Below are 20,986 nucleotides of genomic sequence, written 5' to 3'. Positions count from 1 at the left end.
AGTGTTGTCGTTTTTTTCAAACTTTTACTAGTGACCACCAATGCATTTACTTTATCTACACCCACCCACCCCACCCCCTTCCACACCACCCAGCCAGGTATTGTGTCTTGAGGGAGCGCTGTTTCCCAAACTGTGTTCTGCAGAACCCTAGTGTTCCGCGCGGTCTCAATAGGTGTTCCACGATCTACTGGAATAATTACTAGTAAGCCACCACGTGAATTAACCTCTGTAAAAAAAATAAGCTAATTGTTCTGCTAAATGCTCAGAACGTGCGAAGTGTTCCGTTTAGGAAAGAGTTTGGGAACCACTGCTGACAGAGATTTCAAAGTCAAACGTATTACTACAAGCTGAGGTTCAAACAATGGATTGTCCTGGCATCTACAACTCACTGTTTCTCCTGGCGTCTACAACTCACTGTTTCTCCTGGCCTCTACAACTCACTGTTTCTCCTGGCGTCTACAACTCAGTGTTTCTCCTGGCCTCTACAACTCACTGTTTCTCCTGGCGTCTACAACTCACTGTTTCTCCTGGCGTCTACAACTCACTGTTTCTCTTGACGTCTACAACTCACTGTTTCTCTTGGCGTCTACAACCCACTGTTTCTCCTGGCGTCTACAACTCACTGTTTCTATTGGCGTCTACAACTCACTGTTTCTCCTGGCGTCTACAACTCACTGTTTCTCCTGGCGTCTACAACTCACTGTTTCTATTGGCGTCTACAACTCACTGTTTCTCTTGGCGTCTACAACTCACTGTTTCTCTTGGCGTCTACAACTCACTGTTTCTCCTGGCGCCTACAACTCACTGTTTCTCCTGGCGTCTACAACTCACTGTTTCTCTTGGCGTCTACAACTCACTGTTTCTCTTGGCGTCTAGAACTCACTGTTTCTCCTGGCGTCTAGAACTCACTGTTTCTACTGGCGTCTACAACTCACTGTTTCTATTGGCGTTTACAACTCACTGTTTCTATTGGCGTCTACAACCCACTGTTTCTCCTGGCGTCTACAACTCACTGTTTCTCTTGGCGTCTACAACTCACTGTTTCTCCTGGCGTCTACAACTCACTGTTTCTCCTGGCGTCTACAACTCACTGTTTCTATTGGCGTCTACAACCCACTGTTTCTCCTGGCGTCTACAACTCACTGTTTCTCCTAGTGGTAAGAGCACAGGTCAAATGAAGTTGAAACAAGAAGACATTGGATGGGCTGAAGTCGAAGTGTGAGAGACATTAGAAGCCGTAGAACATGTAAGTTGGTAATGGGCTTCATCAACTTAGTATCCTCCTCGTGTTCAGCAAGGAATCTCGCCAGAAACAAAAAAGCTATTTGAATATTGTGAAGAATCAAACCGGCCTGTCTCTTGATACGTTAGTGCGAGTGGCTTAGAACTGAGAGGATTGGAGATTCTAGGCTTCGCGCATCGCCACCGCATGACGCAATGGCACAATAAGGGATTGAATGGTTCATTCATTTAAAAAAGATGATGTAAATGACAGATACAAATGGCCCCCCGCCCTTTGCTATGTTCTTATGGAGGAAAGTGGATCTAATTTTTGTTTATACGGTGAACTCTAAACATATATATTTGTTTTGGCGCGTGTTCAATGGGGCTAAAGAATCAATTATAAAATAAATTAAATAAATCATAAATCAAATAATTTAAAGTAAAGTACTTTCCAAGTGTTTAACGTTTAAAAAAAAACAGCAACAGTCGCCCTTGCTGTGACCATCTGTCCAGTCTGTCCGTGGTCTAAAAATGGAAGAGGATGAACGATTATGTTATTTGTGAACGTGGCGCCCCCTTGTGGCGTTTTATCTTTGAGAGTCTGCTTCACTTTGTCCATTTTTCTCTCGGTGGGACCAGGTTGTAGCTCCAGGCCCAGTCCTCACCCCCCAATGAGTGTGTTGATTATGCTCTCTGGACACATATGTCCACACTAGGTCCTGCTGGTGTTGGGATGTGAATTTTGAATTCAACGCGTAGACAGCTTAAGATTCCCTTCAAACTTAAGTTTCAAATGTGCAATTGTTTTTAGACACTTTATAATGTTTCATTCACTATTGGCTTAATTCACTCGAAGAACGACTACGGTTCACCTCTTATCCCTTCCAGATTATACTACAGTAGAGCAAAAGACCCACCATAAGACAGGGTTTCCCCTGCGTAGAAATCAATGCCTGCTCTAGCTCCTCCGCAGCCCTGTCCATGGACAGTGTGATGGAAAATCTATAACTCTTAGCGCCTATTTCTGAGAATGTTTCCTTCCCTTTCCTTCAATGGTCAACTTAGATAAAAGGTTCATGTATTGGCCTTAATAGCTACGAATTAGATCTAGTTAACTTGAGATTTGAGAGCGTAGACGCAATAAGATTGAATGAATTGGACTTAATAGACTTTTTCTCTGATAACATGTACATTTTTTTTATACATTTTAAATCTAGTTACAATAGCTACTAGAGAAACAGTGCTTGAGACTAGTCAATCTGGTGTTCAAAGAACTAGCAAATGTCAATTATCCGATTGATTGCTTAGCCTTGAAATACAAAAAAAAAGTTCCCTTAGCGACCTATGTGGCGGATGATGTAAAAGTCGACTGATTTTTTGGTCCACTGTTAACGAGGGTGTCATGTAGACAGCACAATGACCTTTACTTTTACCCAATTAATGTCAGATACCTAGTAGCGCTGGCTGAACTCAGAGGCGGCCCTAAAAAGATCTCGAAATTAAAAATCACCAGGATTCGAACTCGGTTCAGAAGACGAGCGCTCTACCACTCAGCCACCTCACCTACGCTTTTCTGTAGTCACGTGGGTGATATTTGAACGGGAGTCGACTAGAGATTTGAAACAGTAAAGACGTGTTTTTATAATGTTAGATTGTATTTAAAAATATCATTTCATAGTATTATTATTATTATTATTACCAGATTTATATCTCAATTTGAATTGGTCTATACATGTATTGTTAATAAAAGTTATACCTAGTTTTTTCCAGTTATTTAAAGTTTTTTTTCACTCAAAATGTGATGCTCCTACATCGGTTTAGTACTAGCTATCTGGTGCTACAATTCAACGACTACATCGGTTTAGTACTAGCTATCTGGTGCTACAATTCAGCGACCGACCAGTTATGTAACACCTGGTCAGCCTCCAGGCTACACAAGGTCATCTCCAGGCTAGAATCCTTGGTTAGTTTTGCCACCCCCGAATGTTACCTGACTCTGAGCTCGACATCGCGTGTAAATGCAGGGCTGCATCTATTTCCTGAACAGATGGGCTGGTCACGTGAGATAGGGAGAGAGGGCGCCTTCGTGGAACACCATCGAACAGCATCCCGATCATTTATAGCAACCAATCAGACTCCACAGTTTCGGTCACTCAGTCCATCAATTTCGAGAATGAATTAGATCTAAACAGATAACAACGCCACAGTCGAACAAATATATCTTTTGATTGACTTTCCCAACCACCAAAGTTCCTTTCTTCCTCTTCGATCACTGACTTCTTCTAATATCTTGTTTATCATACCAGTCTTCCATTGTCTTGACAAGCTAAATACAGTAGAATCCGGCTTAATCGGAATACAAAGGGTCCCGATCGTTTTGTCCCTAATAACCGGCTGTTCCGGTTAACCAGATCCATACTTAATGGCTGAAGAGCTCATAGACTCATCATTTCACCCGACCCTAACACTAACGCTAACTTCTTCCAACCGTAACCTTGGAAACACACACACACTCCACAACAATAACGTTGCCCGTTCTTCACGAACTTTAAAAGAAAGCTCCAGAAGTTTTTAATCTACAAAATAATTCTTTCTCCTATGTTTAAAAATCGCCCCATAACTAACGCCCCCCCCTCGCCTGACGTCATGGCGGCCGTCTTTCTATTCTGATGTAACGCTTCCTCGCGGCTTCCCGATTCCCCAGTCTATAGGCAACCTTCAGTCTTCCAACGGATGTGGTTCCTCTCATAAAGCATGTATAAAATGGAAAGCCTGGGCATTAGCTCTGGTCAGAACTTTCAAGTAATTTGCTACTTACCAATATTTTAGTGTACACATCAAAATAGGTCAAGGACAAGAAGCCAATGACCGGCCACTTATAGATTCGGGGGAGGGGGAGGTTAACCCACTCGATCAGTCCAACATAAGTAGCATTAGGAAAAATACATGGAGGATCAGGGACACCATCGGGGCGCCTTCAGTGAGCGATGAGGTCTGAGAGGGGGGGGGGACGTTCGAATATTTTTGTTACTCGGGAGGCACGTCAATAGTACATTTGTCAGCCTCCCATATCCGATAGTCATTGTTGTAGGTCACATGGTCATTTCGCTGATGGCTACTAACGCACGTGACTTTAGCGGTCATAAAAAAACAGTTTTTCTTCCGCTCCCCGCGCACGGGCACGCATTGATATTCCTACGTATTAACTAGGTCTAGGTCTGGCGTTTTGTTTTGAAAACTAGACTCCTAGTGCTAAAATGAGATTCAGTGTGCGTCCTCCCTATGTCTCAGTGTTTATCTGCTTGGTGTTTTTTTTTTTATTTTATTAACCAACCAATATGCTCCATCTCTGAATGCTAAGCAGAAGTCAATAATTACTATCTGGGTGAATGACCAGAAAGACCGCTCGTGTTTTTTTTTCCTTCACTCTAGATGACTTATGATTTTTTTTTTAATGATTTTTTGCTGTGCTCAAAAAAAAAGTGAAAAGGGCTGTAATTGGGACGCCCCCGTGGGGACCATTGTTTTTCAACACAATGCATAGATTAGTTCAGTGGGGCGTACGTGGGCGCCACGAGCGACCTTATGAACTCCATTTGATATATTGCTTTAGACAAAGGGGAGCGCCTCTTCCGGTCTCTACCCCTGTCAGTACCCACCCCAATCGGAAAATGCTCGAGTCGAACTGAAACGATTTGATGAGATATAGAAGTATGGTGTGGATGTGGATTCTCTCCCTTACTACAGCTCACGAACAATAGCGCCCCCTTCCCTTTTTTTCCATTGTTCAGCCACTAGTTGATACAGTAGCTACTTCTCCGACATGTAGTTTTATTAACCACCTAAACCAGTCTTTGGGGGTCAAAGATGTAGAATTTACTCTTTAAAAATATGCAGCGATAAAAAAAAATACCATCAGAGTAGTTGTTTTCAGTTAGCTGGATTTTTCCCCTAACAGTGACAAGCAAATCTGATTAAAAAAAAAAGACCTCATCAAAAATTCAATTATTTATTGAATATTTAAAAAAAAACTAGCAATAAAAAAAAATCCAATATGTGCTGAGATTTTATGGCTGCCTGGTCATATGATATGCGTTTAGGATGGTCGACTGGATAGTCCAGAGTTTGAATCTTGCTTGTTGCATTCAAGTTGTTTATACAATCTTGCTTGTTGCATTCAAGTTGTTTATACAATCTTGCTTGTTGTATTCAAGTTGCTTAGCTATAATCTTGCTTGTTGCATTCAAGTTGTTTATACAATCTTGCTTGTTGCATTCAAGTTGTTTATACAATCTTGCTTGTTGCATTCAAGTTGTTTAGCTATAATCTTGCTTGTTGCATTCAAGTTGTTTATACAATCTTGCTTGTTGCATTCAAGTTGTTTATACAATCTTGCTTGTTGCATTCAAGTTGCTTAGCTACAATCTTGCTTGTTGCATTCAAATTGTTTAGCTACAATCTTGCTTGTTGCATTCAAGTTGTTTAGCGACAATCTTGCTTGTTGCATTCAAATTGTTTAGCTACAATCTTGCTTGTTGCATTCAAGTTGTTTAGCTACAATCTTGCTTGTTGCATTCAAGTTGTTTAGCTACAATCTTGCTCGAAAGGAACGTTTGAAGCTATTTGTTAAAAAAAGTAAACATCTATGAAAATTTCCCAAAATAGACTTTGAAAGATGGAAAGGCTGAATGAATCTTACTTAGACTTAGCAAGGTAGCAGAGCTTAGGATTGCCCTGTCCTCGCACATCAAGAGGCTTTTGCATCAGTTCTGTCTCTGTCATGTCCACAGCCAATAACGAAACCAGTTCTGTCACTGTCATGGTCACAGCCAATAAGGAAACCAGTTCTGTCACTGTCATATCCACAGCCAATAACGAAACCAGTTCTGTCACTGTCATGGCCACAGCCAATAAGGAAACCAGTTCTGTCACTGTCATGGCCACAGCCAATAAGGAAACCAGTTCTGTCACTGTCATGGCCACAGCCAATAAGGAAACCAGTTCTGTCACTGTCATGGCCACAGCCAATAAGGAAACCAGTTCTGTCACTGTCATATCCACAGCCAATAACGACAAGGGAAATTAATCCTTATTCACACATGTGATAAAATGTGTCGTTTTTTTTTTCTACCCTTAAATAATTGTACATTTTATTTCTGCCACACCCATGCTTGGATTTAGTTGAAACTTTTAACAAATTATTTATTGTACCCTATATACATGAGCCAATAAAAAATAATTAACAAATTATTCAATTAATAATTGCAACTATTATCTCGTTTGATATAGAAAAGGGAAATAACTTATATATTCTTCAGTGATATAGTTGTATGTGCGGAGTTCTTCTCCTTAGATTAGCATTGTTTTTGTTTTATATTATTTAGTAAAGTTTGCTTGTTTTGTTTAAATTTTCTTTATTTGAAATGTTTAACTTTGACTTTAAAGGCGTTACATGCTATACCACTTTTAAGAAGAACATTAAGACCTACTTGTTTAAAACTTTTTTAGATTAACTGTTATCTAGGTTGTTGTGTTTATGTTTGTAATGTTGTTACAGCGCCTTGAGCCTACATTTTGTTTGTTAACAGCGCTTTATTCTTATTATTCTTATTCTTATTATTATTATTATTATTACGTATTTTCCCCCTAGGTTCGTGATCTCATACGGCGGTGTACGTGTCCCGTGCAGTTCCCAATGGTGAAAGTCGGTGAGGGCAAGTACAAAATCGGAGATTCCCGCAGTCTAATCTTTGTCAGGGTAAGTTGAAAGTTGTTTTCGTTTCGAAAGTACGAGTTTTCGATTGTCAAATCATGTATTTACCAAAAAAAAAAAAAATAAAGTAACGTGTTGATTTGTTTTCTTGAATATTTTTAAATGTCAAAACCATGATCATTTGTCCTTTGAGAGTTCAAGTTTACCTGTTGTACAGGCAACCCTCTATGGCCACAAATTGTTGCAATTATTTAATGTCGCATCGACCAGCTTGCTAGCAGTTTAGTCTAGACAAGTTCGTAGCGACCAACTTGGTAGCAGTTTAATCTAGACAAGTTCGTAGCGACCAACTTGGTAGCAGTTTAGTCTAGACAAGTTCGTAGCGACCAGCTTGCTAGCAGTTTAGTCTAGACAAGTTCGTAGCGACCAGCTTGCTAGCAGCTTAGTCTAGACAAGTTCGTAGCGACCAGCTTGCTAGCAGTTTAGTCTAGACAAGTTCGTAGCGACCAGCTTGCTAGCAGTTTAGTCTAGACAAGTTCGTAGCGACCAACTTGGTAGCAGTTTAGTCTAGACAAGTACGTAGCGACCAACTTGGTAGCAGTTTAGTCTAGACAAGCACGTAGCGACCAACTTGGTAGCAGTTTAGTCTAGACAAGTACGTAGCGACCAACTTGCTAGCAGTGTAGTCTAGACAAGTACGTAGCGACCAACTTGGTAGCAGTTTAGTCTAGACAAGTACGTAGCGACCAACTTGGTAGCAGCTTAGTCTAGACAAGTACGTAGCGACCAACTTGGTAGCAGTTTAGTCTAGACAAGTACGTAGCGACCAACTTGGTAGCAGTTTAGTCTAGACAAGTGTTAATATTTTCAGGTATTAAACCGTATACCCTCTACTGGACGTGCTGGAAGTCACCACGTTGGGTTTTCTCATCTCTGATGCCTTTTAAACTCTAATAATGATGTTGATAATACCGTAGTGTGTGTAATAAACATGTATTTGTGAAAAAGGTTAAATTGTGGGCTGTTTTGTTGTTGACAGATCTTACGTAATCACGTGATGGTGAGAGTTGGAGGAGGCTGGGATACATTGGAAAACTATCTCAACAAGCATGATCCCTGTCAGTGCCACTACAGGGGTGAGTACCGGAGAAGAGTGAATGCTAGTGAGCGCTGTAGCTCTGCGTGCAGTTTTGAGTATGTGTGGGAATGAGGTTTACGTGACAGTGTGTGCGTATGTCTGCGTCACACGATGAGCTGTGTAGCGTGGCTCTGTTTTCAATATAACAGGGACTGCTGTGCTCTTGTGACAGCTTGGTGTCATTATGACAGAATGTGCTGCGTGTCCTTGTGACAGTATGTTGTGCCAGGGTGACATTGTTGTGGTCAATGTGTCACAGTGTGTTGTGGTCAATGTGTCACAGTGTGATGCGTCTATGTCTTTATGTTATGATCAGTTGTATTGTTGAAAGATATACACACAAAAAATATGGTAATGGCAACCATTTCCATTCTGTCAGTGTTGAGAATTTTCATTTGTACAAAGTTTATATCAACTCACTCTATCAGTCCAAAAGTTTTGAACATGTTCCTCCCTATTCCCGTTCTCGAATCAAGTTCAAACTTTGCACAGTTATTTAGTGAAGCAAAAAAAATTAACCCCATTAGTTAATTAATTATTGGTGATTAGTTATTTTGTTTAATATCGAAATAAAGGGGGAATAAATGCTACTTAGTGAGAGAAGTGGATGTATATATGGATTTAATTCCCTTATTTCGTTTCGCCATGCTTTTTTCTCCCACTTCCCAGTCTCGGATCAATTTGAACCTGCCCAACAGATCGCAAGGTCTGAAAGTGGAACTTTACTTTATTAAATTTTATAGTTAGTAATTGAATTGCTTTTATATAGCGCAACCTTCATGTTTATAGCATGCTCAGAGCAGCTAAGGTCCAATCTCATTTGTGGACCAGTTGGAGGGGGGAGGGTATCTGGGAGAAGGTTTACCATGCTGCCTTTAGGCGCTCAGTAAACACAACTCTGCTCGAGTCGGGTGTCAAACTTCCAACCCCATGATAGACCGCACATCCACATCCTGTTTGATTTTATTATTGTTGTTATAATTATAATTTATGTTACCAATTTCATTATTACTACTTTTCATTTACATTCATCTTGATTATGTTTAAATTGTTATTAGTTACAATTGTTTTTCTGCCTTTGTATCACTTGTGCTTTGTGGCAAAACAAATATAATTGTTAAACTTGTTAATGAGTTGCGATGCCAACCCAACGCGCCAGTAGAAACCTACATGTCGCTTCTGAGTTCAAATAAGTCTATTTTCTTTTAGCTCATTTGTTTTGAGATTAAGTCTGAAAATGAGAAATGTTTAAATCTTTTGATTCGATTTGTGTCATGACAGATTGAGAGTATATCTGAATTGTTTCTTGTTCTTTCTTTTGTAGGACATCGCCCGACCGTCTCTGCAAATCAGCAAAGAAGGCCATCTAATACAGGCTACTCCGTCACGCGGCCTGCGCCCAACACACCAACGTCGCCCAGACGCAACATCCAGACCACTGCTGCCTCAGCAGCCAACACGAACGCCACCCTCCGTGAGCGTTCCGCCTCGCCCCAGTTGACTGCCACCAGGAATAAGAGCCCGACGTTGATCATCTCGCGCCACGTGGTCCAAGGGGACTCCAGGGCCAGCAAGTTCACGGCCAGGGTGTCCCACGTGGCCGACCACCCCCACAACTCGTACAACAACAACTACACCACCCCAAGGTGCGGCTCCCCCAACACCACCGCCGCCACACGCATGAGGACTCCGTCTCCAGTGGGTCCGTCCTCCAGCTTCCAAGGCAATGGCAAGTCGAGTTCGGGTGTTCTGTCATCGGCTGACCTGACCTCTAGGACCAGACATCACAGTTCGTCGATGAGCAGGTGAGGCTACTTGGGATTTAAGATGCCTGAATGGAATGACATGACATTTGACATGACTTTCGATCTGACATATGTGACATGTAACAAGATATCTTTGATTGATCCACATTAATCTAGGCCTACATTTTGTTGGATACAAAAAATTCAAATAATGAATTTCCGGTGTGGAGGGGGGGGTGCTGTGGTGCATACCTTGCTGTAACTTGAGTGTCTCAAGCTGCAGAGGACAAGGTGGGGATGTTTTGTTCCATGGGAGCTAGGAGGCATCAGGTCCTACAACCGAGTGTCTTAGCAGAGAACTATGGGAGTACTTGATGTACTTTCAGCCTTGACCCTAATTGTTTATTGCAGATTTTTTTTTTAAAGATGGCTAAAAGGGTAGAGCTTTTAGCTGCTGATTTAAATTTGAGTACTGGTGGAGACAAGAGTTTTTACTTCATGCTGGAATGACATTTCCATATCTTTTAATGGGTATCTAATTATTGCTTCGGTAGAATAGAGCGTGTAGAGTGTAGATCATCTTTATACTATACCTGACTGGTTAGTAGAGGCCTGTAGATCTCAAACAGAGGTATCACTTATATAAATTAGAATTGTAAAGTATTTGGTTGCAACTAATGCGCATAGAGCTCCAAAAATACTAACAAAAATATGCAGCATTTTCCCCTTTTCGTTTCCATGCGCATAAAATATTTAGGTAACTCGGTAATAACTAATTGCAGGAATGTATTTTTTGAGTTACCTCCCTTGTTTGTATTCAAATTATTTATTCACTTATTTACACTGCCATTCTTTAATATTGTGCAATGCTACATAGATCTAGTGCCCTGTCTATTATTGATAAGATACCAATTTTACAGCGATGTTGACGATGAGGACGATAGCCATAGCGAAGAGCTGAGCAAGTATGCCGTTGAGGCGTCCTTTGGACGGAAAGATAACTCCAACGGGTATGAAAAATGAGAACTGCACGCGTTGCTTCCCTTGTCTTCGATCCGTTTAAATTTGCATTTTTTCCCCTCATGACTTGCTTCCATTAAATCTCTTTAGATCAGGGGTTCTCAACCTGTGGATCGCGACCCTCTTGGGGTTCGAATGACGATTTGCCAGGGGTAGCCTAAGACCATCGAAAATATTGATTGTTGTTGTCTATTCTTCTATTGCTGTATGTGTGTGTGGGGAGGGGGGGGTCGCGGCAGAGTGGGGGTTTGTAAAAAGGGGTCGCCGAGCTTAAAAGGTTGAGAACTGCTGCTTCAGATCGTCAGTTTAACTAGCTTGCAATTGTGATAATGTAATGTATGATTCCGCGCCTTAAGAATGCACTGATCAATGTATGAATCCATTCATTTAAGGCACGTAGTTTATTAACATATATCACATATCCAACAGACTTCGCATGCTAGCAGCATTTGATAGGATGGCTTCTGACCTGCTAGTGGGTCGAATCGTCTGCTCTTGGGATTGTAATGCCCAACACTGAGGCGCTCTCGCATGTACTTGCACGTTTTATAAATCTCGTCTGCTAAAGTCTCGCACTAATGTGTCTGCTATGTACTCTGCAGTGTGAGTTGCTGAGATGTTGCCAGTTTGGCCTACCCAGCGACGTCTGCTCATTTATCTCGATGGAGTCCAACGTTCCCGCTCTTTTTTTGAAAGTTTCCAGCCATTTTTTTTTCGAGCCTTTGCAGACACTGCCGTGCAGTCTCCATTCACTAACCGAAATAAATGAATGCTACTTATCATATTTAATGAAGTATCTCTTAGTGCACGTACTATTCACATTTTTGTTTCCAAGAATGTTTACGTTTAAATTTTTTAAAATCTGGTTTTCAAAATTCCTTTGACCTCTTGTTTCTTTTCCTTTTATTTATTTTTTTGTTTTGTTATCAATTTTTTGTTAGGATTTTTTTTGTTTTTACTTAATTTGCTTTTAATTTAAGTTTTGACTTTTCATTTCCCACCGGCAACGCCCGCTGTTTCTCGTTTATCTTTTTTTTTTAATAAAGCCATGCTGGCATAGGTGTGTATGATCATCATCATCATCATTCCTTTGAGTTCCTCCTGGAACATTGGGCCTCGACATAAACACGCCACTCTCCACGGTCTCTTGCTAAGTGTATGATCCACCACAAACACCAAGCTAGGGGTCTACAGAGCCGTCATCCTCCCCACATTGCCCTATGCCTCAAAACCATGGACAGTGTACAGTAAACATGCAAAGAAACTAAACCACTTCCACATGACATGTCTGAGAAAAATACTAAATGTCAAATGGCAAGACAAAATACCAGATACAGAAGCCCTTCGAAGAGCGTGTCTGCAAAGCATCCACACAATCCTGATGCAGTCCCAGCTGCGATGGGCAGGTCACGTCTACAGAATGGAAGACCACCGCATCCCTAAACGACTCTTGTATGGCCAACTAAGCGAAGGAAAGCGCTCCAAAGGTGGTCAAAGAAAGCGCTTCAGAGACAACCTCAAAACTTCTCTGAAGGCGTTCAGCATAGACACAGGCACTTGGGAGACAGAGGCACATGACAGAGCATCATGGCGTCCCGCTGTGAAAACTGGCGCACAGGTTGCTGAGGAAAAATGAACAACGCTGGCAGAAGAAAAACGCCAGAAAAGAAAAGCAAGACAAACGACACTAGCTCCAGCTGGAATAACCTGCCCAGTGTGCAGCCGAACATTCCGGTCTCACATAGGTCTCACCAGCCACACGAGGAGGCATAAAACCCCTGTGCAAAGCCCTCAGCCCCCTGGATGACGAAGTGGTCTTCATCGAACCACGATGGACGAACTATGTAGATCTGGCTTAAGTGAAGGGAAAACTGTTGGCTAGTTTATAGGAATAAGGGAAGCAACCACTCATGTTTTCTCTCTATCAGCTTTAGGACTTATTTAGCTTTAATTTTTTTATTATTAGAGGGATGTGAAGGCTGAGTGATAAAGCCACTCACTTCCGAACCGAAGAGTCCTGGGTTTGAACTTCGGTGAAGACTGCAATTTTTAATTTCGCGTTTTTAGGACAATCTGAGTCCACACATCTTTAGTGGTTACCTTACTTTAGTTGGGGAAAATAAAGGCGTTTGGGCGTTACGCTGGCCACAATACACGTTATTTGTCGACCATACACAAATCTTCTACCATATAGATCGCAAGGTCTGAAAAAGGAAGTCCTTTACTTTGACTTGACGTTTTGTATTTTAATCATTGTTGAAAAAAAAAAGTTTATATTCATTTGTTAACTGTGCCAGGATCCAAACTGTTTTGTTTTTTTTGGAAGGGCTGGGGATAGAATTCATTGTAGACTCTTTCTCATTGTCTTCTGGGGACTACTAATGTAGCGGAATATCTTTTCTTCTGGGGTATAAGAGGAAGGTGGACCTATGAGCTGTTCAAATAGTGTCAATCCACCTTCCACCTATCAATATTGACCTGTTCTTGTAGCGTACTCGTGTCAAGTACTTATCGTAAACAAGAGTACTTTATCTATCAGCTCTCGTGTTATCATTCTGCATTGATTCACAGAGATTCCGGGTGGAAATGCACCTCGACTGTCTTGGGTTGTTTGCTCTTAAGGACTGATGTATGTTTTAGAACTATATTTCTGGGGTTATCTTCCCTTGCCTCCTTTACAGATGTATCCCATTTCCGGCTTTCGTGTGACAGCTGACCACAATAGCTGGCCCTTCCGAAGCTTTATGTCACCCAGCTTTCTTACAGTATCTTTATTTATGGACAGCTGTAACGTCGACCATCTTTATCTTATGGCAGACCAAACCATACAACATTTTTATCAAGTGCACAATCTATATCCACTAATATCCAGGTTCCCTGGAAATTTATTTTTTTTTGGGGGGGGGGGGGGGGCGGGGGGCCTATTGAAATTGGGGCCTTAAGCGATAGCGCGTGTAGACTGTATTAAAACCATGCACTGTCTATATTATTTGGCACCTTAATTAATCAACACCTACATCATCTATTACAGGTATGGAATATTGATTAATAAATAAAAAATACCATACATATTTCGTTCTCTTAGAGGCCCCTTTAGAAAAATGAATCTATATGAATCCCTAAACCTGACCCTTAATAAAGGCTTGTAAGCAACTCTTTTTACGAGGGCGCTTGTGTACATTGCACATTTCATACAAGCCTCCATCAACCAGGACTGCATGCCACAGCATATTACCAGCCTCGTTTTACTTCAGTGTCTTGTGATTTTGTGGCGCGGTGGCTGAGTGGTTTAGCGCTTGGCTTCCGAACCGGGGTCCTGGGTTCCAATCTCGGTGAAGACTGGGATTTTGAATCTCAGGATTTTTAGGGCTCCCCTGAGTCCGGCCAACTCTAATGGCTATCTGACTTTAGTTGGGGAAAGTAAAGGCGGTTGGTCATTGTGCTGGCCACATGACATCCTACTCGTTAACAGTTGGCCAAAGAAGCATTATCTGCCCTATAGATCGCAAGGTCTGAAAGGGGAACTTTAATATTATTTTTTTTTGTCTTGTGATTTTGGGTAGATGCTAATTCAACCATGCAGACAAAAAAATATTAATCATCCAACAACTATTGGCTTGTGTCTAATTTAACAGTGGCACCTTTTTTTTTCTTATGCTTCTAAATATGAAGCAAAAATCAATAAGCCGTTTAGCCAAGACACTCTTTTGAAGACTATCAAATTTCATACTAGTTCCATTTTGTGACACATTAAGGTCTTTGTTTTATTTAGTACCGGGTTTAACACACTTGTCTCCTGGTGCCTGTGTTTGTACATATTTCGCTTTTCGCTTTGTATTATAATTATAATATGCACAGATTTGGTGCGTTGAATGTAGACATTTTTTAGAGTCACGGATTCTCTGAACTCATCAGAAAGGTAAGTTTTAATCAGTTGGGAAGTAGATCAATGTCCAGAGAAGCGATCAACTCTTAAGCTGCTCGAATAAGTTACGGCGATAAAAGATCCAGCTGCTCATTATGACAGGAACAAGTGCTCCCCTTGGCAGGAGCAAGTTTTGAAACTTTTGACGTTAGAGAGTGACTCGTGTTAGGGGGCTGCACTTCCGTTGTATTATTGCTGTCTTGATAAACCAGTATCTCTAGCTTCTGTGAAATGTGTTTATATATGGATGGCTGCCTGGTCTTGTGGTAGGTCGCCTTGATGGTTCCGAGTACGAACATTCCCTGCCGTCATCCTCCGCCGTCCTCCGGGAGGGTTGACCTGGGGATGTAATAATCTTGAACTCTGAAGGAACATCCGAAACATAAAAGAATGCACTCAGTGATGCACTAGAATACTCGGTTTTCTCTTAAGTCATTGAATTTTTGAAGTCTAGAGTCCTGTTAGAATTTTCAAGTTCTTAGCCAGTGAATTATGCTCCGATTGGCTGACCATCACTTTAGAGCAGCTACCCCTCCCCACCAACCAAAGTTCCAAATTATGCCCCAGGTCTTTATTTTTTAAATCTGTAGTTTAATGTTTTATGCTCCATGATTTTTAGATTTGTTCCTTTTTTTAAAAAAAAAATATTTATTATTAAAAATTGGACTTTGAATACATTTGAAATATTTTGGTGTATATGAACTCTAAATACATTGATAGTTTGACACATGCCGGTGTATACATATACAAGTCTCGAAAGGCAATGGATAGACCCAAAAGAATTTCTGGTGTTGATTTCTTCTCTATGACAGAATCTGTTGTGACTAAAGAAAGAAAATTCTGTACCGGCAAACTTTGCCAGTTTTTAGTTTATGGATAATTCTCTAAGTGTCTTATTGAGAGGTCCATTTCTTTATAGCTTTAAACTATTTATAAAATACTAAGAATTTAAAACTTGAGCGCTGAATACTTTTGAGTTTCAGACAACGCATTGCGTTTAGTGTCTGGGTTTCATGCTAAATTAGTGACTTGGTCAAAGTTGTTATTAACAATAAGCAGCGTGTTTACATTTCCGGAAACAAAAGTAATTTTCCAAAAGAACTAAAATAGCCAAGTAAGAGAGCTTTCCAGCAGAGGGTTTTGGCTCTTACATGGTTTTCTGGAGAAGTTAATTTTAGAGGTCAGTTAATAAGTCTCATGCTTCATGTTCAGTTTAATTGGGTGAATCTATTATTGAAATTAAATTCTATTGTGTGTTAATGGTGTGTGTTCAATCTTTTCATGATTTCTTCTTGGAGAATTTAAACGTTTTTATTTCGTAAAGAAGAATTCTGTTCTTTGTTCACTTACACAAGATTCTCCGGCAGACTTAGTCATTTGGTTCATCGGATTGAACTTATGCAGCACCGCAACATCAACCTAATACCACCAGATTCTTCTGTAACACTGCTTAATACTTTAATAGTTTCAAACACCGCGTAGTGTAGCAGTGGCGTAACTAGGAATCAGCCATCATTTGGGGGCCCGTGGAACTTGAGCTCTTGGGGGGGGGGCTGCATTTTGCGTAATATTAAATGAAAACAAAATTTTGCACACTGGGGGCCCCCTTATGTGGAGGGGGGGGCGGGGGATTTTCAAAGTCTCCCCCCTCTTCCTCCCACCATCGCTACGCCACTGCGTAGTGTTTAGTATCTTGATCTCGTGCTATTTTTGTTTATGTTGCTAGGCATTGAGCATGCATGGAATGTCCAGTAGTCCTTAGTTCACGACAGTAGCGCTTTACATGTTAAAGGGAAATGACTCAGCGTTTAAACGTGTCGAGACTCGGAATCGCCCGCTAACGACTTGATACTCGGCTTAAAGTTTGGTCTACCGGTGGCTGGAAGAAGCTTTACAGACGTGAACGGGTCCAGTTACCTTGATCGATACTATGATCGGGTGACTAGATGTCCGTATAAGTTTACTAACAGGTGGAGTCGATTAATCTATTACCTGCATACCAAAAAGACTTTAACCACCACCACCACCCCAAAAAAAAAAGTACACGTCTTGGTTTTCAATTAGAAAGATTTTTATCCAAATGTGTTAGGGGGGGTTGGTTTTTAATATTATTTTTTGGTGTTTTTTTTTAATTTGTATACACCACTGGGAATGTAATCCATTATTTTATGCGATATGATGAAAACCTGAACAGCATTCTTAGCGTTAGTTTTGTTGACAAAATCTATAGGCTTGCTAAAAGCCTATAGGCCTGCTATAGTTGTGTACAGATAGGGCCTGCTTACTACAGCCCGTCACCTCAATGAGAGTATGGACCGGAAACAATAAATATCCATAGTCCCATGTCCTGGGCCATCCCTACTATCAGATCCTAACTATCAGATTCTAACAACCAACCCCTATTTATTTTATACAGATCCCAGATCTTACAGACCCCCTATTTGTTTTATACAAATCCCAGATGTTACAGACGCCCTATTGTTTTATACAGATCCAAAAGATTCCTGATAGTTTTTTCGTGACCATATTATCTATACTTTAATAGACAAGGAAAATGGGCCGGGGGTGGGGGGCGATCGTCTTTTGTATTCTGTGATCTGCTTGTTTTCTAAATGTCTGCATGGGCGCCGTAATGTAGGACATAGTCCACATGAACTAGATCTAGCATTGACATGGGCAGCTAAGATACGGTCAGAGTGCGCTATGACTAACTCGTGGATATAGATCCGACATTTATTCCTGAGTAACGAGCGCCTACAAGTTTGAAAGATAAAAAAAAATGTAAACGTATATATAAATATTAAAATATAGGGAACCTAAATAGTGTTGAATGAAGCTGATTTAATTTAATGGGATTCTGTTGTTTAGAATTCGGGAATAATTCATACTTCATATGTGAAAGACAGTTGGGCTGTTCTTTCTCTATTCTTACACCAATACTATATCATTAAATACACTGCTCCTTAAACGTTCGTTAACAAATTTGCGCCTTTTTTTTAAGCTTGACCTCCTAACCCCCCCCCTTCCCCGGTGAGAATGTTTCTCCCTCTTCGTCTTCACCTCCTCCCCCCCCCCTCTTTCAAAAATTTAATAGACTTGCAATATTTCCTTACTGCTGGTTCGATAATCAATAGCCGATACTCTGGGGCGGTGTTTATTAAATTGGTGGTGGCTACGTGTGTAGGTACAAATCGATACATCGTCAGAGTGTGTTCATTGAAGGTGTGCTTTCAGCCTAGTTCCGTTTCCTTTTTTTTTTTTTCAAAGAGTTTGGAATTTTTATCTTTTATTTTGGAATTTGTTTTTAAAATGTAATTCACACCCAGATTGTAGGCTGTTTGTGGTAGACCTCGTCCCGGTCCTGTTAGACGTAGGACTAAATCTATGTGTAGATAGAATAGTAGTTCAATAAATATAAAAAAGTATCCGTATAGTGAACTTTTACTATGCTGTGTCTAAACAAAACGTATTTTTCTTAGTTTGAATTTGTTTTTCTTGTTTGCAAAGATAATTATTCAAACTTTGGATAGCAAAAGTTAAAAGAGTTCTCTGTTGCCTTTAACCACTTACACCATACTGTTTAATTACTCTCACTGGAAGACTTTTAATCATACATAAGTTAAGGTGCTGGTTATGGTACCACCATCTTCTTACCTTACAAATTACAGACGTTACTTTTGTTTATTCAATTTGACTCAACGCCTGATTCACGAACATTCCGTCTTGTCCTGGGTTTTACCAAAATCCAGATTTGTTCAGTCACAATCTAGAGAACTCTTTTGTAATAAAACATCTGATACATGTAGACTGTTTCTGGGTTTTGCTTCGAGCTAGATCTAGTTAACTCTTTGATCCCGAATGTAAGGGTCCCCGACCTTTTTTTTTTTTTTATCTCAGCTTCAACAGTTGTTTTTTCATTAAGACTGTGTATCTTTGCTTAGCGGAGTAAATAAAACTCGACGCCTCGCTTCTGTGTCCTTATTGTCACAGCATATCTTGGCAGACGACAAGGGCAAGCAACTCTTCGTTGAGTTCTTGGCGGAGTTCTTTGACCTATCTCCGAATAAGTTTCTTAAGCATTTTACAATTGTCAGGCCAGCTTGATTTTAATTCATATACTATAAAGTTTTATTCTAATATAAATTGTTATTCTTATTTTTCTTTAATTATTCCAAGAAAACATTTAAAGTTGTTTTAAATTTTAACTTGCGTTGTTAGATGTTAGAGCATGGTACTGGCTATCAGTTGGAGTGGTTTGAACTTTGAAGCTTCTAAGGATAATATTGTTTACAATTAGATAAAATTCCTCCAGGATTCTTCAGAAATTATCATCGCAAAGTTTACTGACATGGCGCCTTACTGATGGCATAGTGACTTGGCTCCACATTGCTCACTGATGGTGTGCTGACTTGCCGCTACATAACTCACTAATGGTGTAGTGACTTGGCGCCACATTACTTACTGATGGTGTGATGATTTGGCGCCACATTACTCACTGATGATGTGATGACTTGGCGCTACATAACACACTGATGGTGTAGTGACTTGGCGCTACATTGCTCACTGATGATTGACTTGGCGCCACATTAGGCCTACTCACGGACGCTTCACTTGGACTAGCCTAGTGTGAGGGATCTGTGGCTTACCCATGATAAACATGGAGACTAGTGACGGTCGCTTGCTGCCCTTTGTCAGCCAAACTTCCAGTCACCCAGCTAGAAGGGCACTCATAGAGCGAGAGTTCGGCACCGCGGCCGTACCAAGGTAAAGTCATTAGTAGTGCATTAAAAAAATGTATTGTTTTGTTGGAAGTTTCTCTTTTTTAATTTTTTTTAAGTTGTTTTTTTTTTTATAGTAGGCTGTATTTATCATAGTCCAGCCCCCCCTCCCTCCCCCGTTCAGTTTGTGTTTTCTTGCTTGTAAGTAGGTCACGTTTATCACAAGATTAGTTTTGCGTACTGTAAAAGGGAGAAAAAAATGTGTAAAAAAAAAAAAATTCCTCCACCTTTTTTTCGTAATAATAAAAAATGATTAGTGCTACAAGTGAAAGAATTCCGCTATTTAATTTAGTTATGCTAACAAGAAAATAAAAAAATAAAAAAATTAAGTTTATACTAAACGTACTTGTATCAATTAGTTTGGATCAGTAATGTAATTACATTTGTATTAGATTTAGATTAACAATAAAAAGGCATTTATAAAAAAAAAAATTTAGGGGGGGGGGACGACCTGAATTCGAGCTCATGGCTCAAACCTTCTCAGGCCAACACGTTAACCACTCTGCTAATGGAGAGTTTATGAACATAGAAGATTGTAGAGTTATGTCTTGTTTCTATAGTCTCGTCTTACTTTTCAGGTTTTTGTTTAATAAAACTCAGACGACGACCTATCAAAGGGGACTAATTCAGCTTATAGCACCACTATAGTCAATTACTATTTCTTTCCATTGTTCGAGAAACCAAACAAAATAATTTATCACCAACAGTTAATTAACTATTTGGCTGATATTGTTTTAATATTGATTCTTGTGTCGTCAGGTAAAAGAAATAATTGTGCAAAATTTCAGCTTGATCCGAGATTGGATGTGGGAGAAATAACGTGCAACTTTTTACCAGACAGACAGAGTGAATTTATATATATATATATATATGGCTCCTTTTGTCTCGAAAGGCAATGGATGCACCCAAATGAGTCACTGGTTTAGGTTTAATCTTGAGACGGGGCAGAATCAGGTGTGGCTAATCAAGCCAATTCTAGAACGGCAGACTTTGCCACAATTCATACATGTGTATGCCTCTGATTCAGGGCTAGCGGACAGGGCAGCTTTCTTTTTTTCCCTCTTGATTAAGGCCCTTCAATTCTTTTGTTCTCAGCGAGGGTTGTCCCAGCACGCACAGTCTGTCTCCAAGCACTCCGGTCTTTGGCTATGTTTTCCCACATACTTTCGCTGATGCCTGTGGCTCTCATGTCTCGCTTGCGGACATCTCTATATGTTAGTCTTGGGCGGCCCTATATATTGATATAAACTTTGTAAAAAAAAAGCGTACACAAATTTGAATAGCCTATGCTTTTCGATGTATTATTCTGTATCTCAGGCATGAACAGCGCACTATTTTGCCTTGGCACAGTCTGCAAAAGAGCTTACATCTCAGCTGCAAAAATCTGTCTAGAAGAAGTACCTCGGATACCCCCCCCCCCCCCCAAAAAAAAAAGCTAGCTAT

The 20,986-nt window shown here is 40.4% G+C and overlaps 1 protein-coding gene across 4 annotated transcripts in view; it reads left to right on the top strand.

Moving 5' to 3' along the window:
• Window positions 1-20,986, top strand: part of LOC106060343 (serine/arginine repetitive matrix protein 2-like) — a 109,111-nt gene that overhangs the window by 78,513 nt on the left and 9,612 nt on the right. For 3 of the 4 annotated variants that reach the window (XM_056007123.1, XM_056007124.1, XM_056007122.1), the window contains 4 exons: window positions 6,875-6,982; window positions 7,977-8,073; window positions 9,400-9,880; window positions 10,741-10,830. In XM_056007123.1, the coding sequence (XP_055863098.1) occupies window positions 6,875-6,982; window positions 7,977-8,073; window positions 9,400-9,880; window positions 10,741-10,830 (776 nt within the window). The remainder of the gene's footprint in view (window positions 1-6,874; window positions 6,983-7,976; window positions 8,074-9,399; window positions 9,881-10,740; window positions 10,831-20,986) is intronic. The other variant, XM_013218177.2, reaches the window with a different exon arrangement.

The sequence above is a fragment of the Biomphalaria glabrata genome, chromosome 12, assembly GCF_947242115.1.
Source record: "Biomphalaria glabrata chromosome 12, xgBioGlab47.1, whole genome shotgun sequence".
NCBI classification, from domain to species: Eukaryota; Metazoa; Mollusca; class Gastropoda; family Planorbidae; genus Biomphalaria; species Biomphalaria glabrata.
The sequence above is the reverse complement of the archived record's forward strand: the minus strand, read 5'-3'. Positions and strand labels throughout refer to the sequence as shown.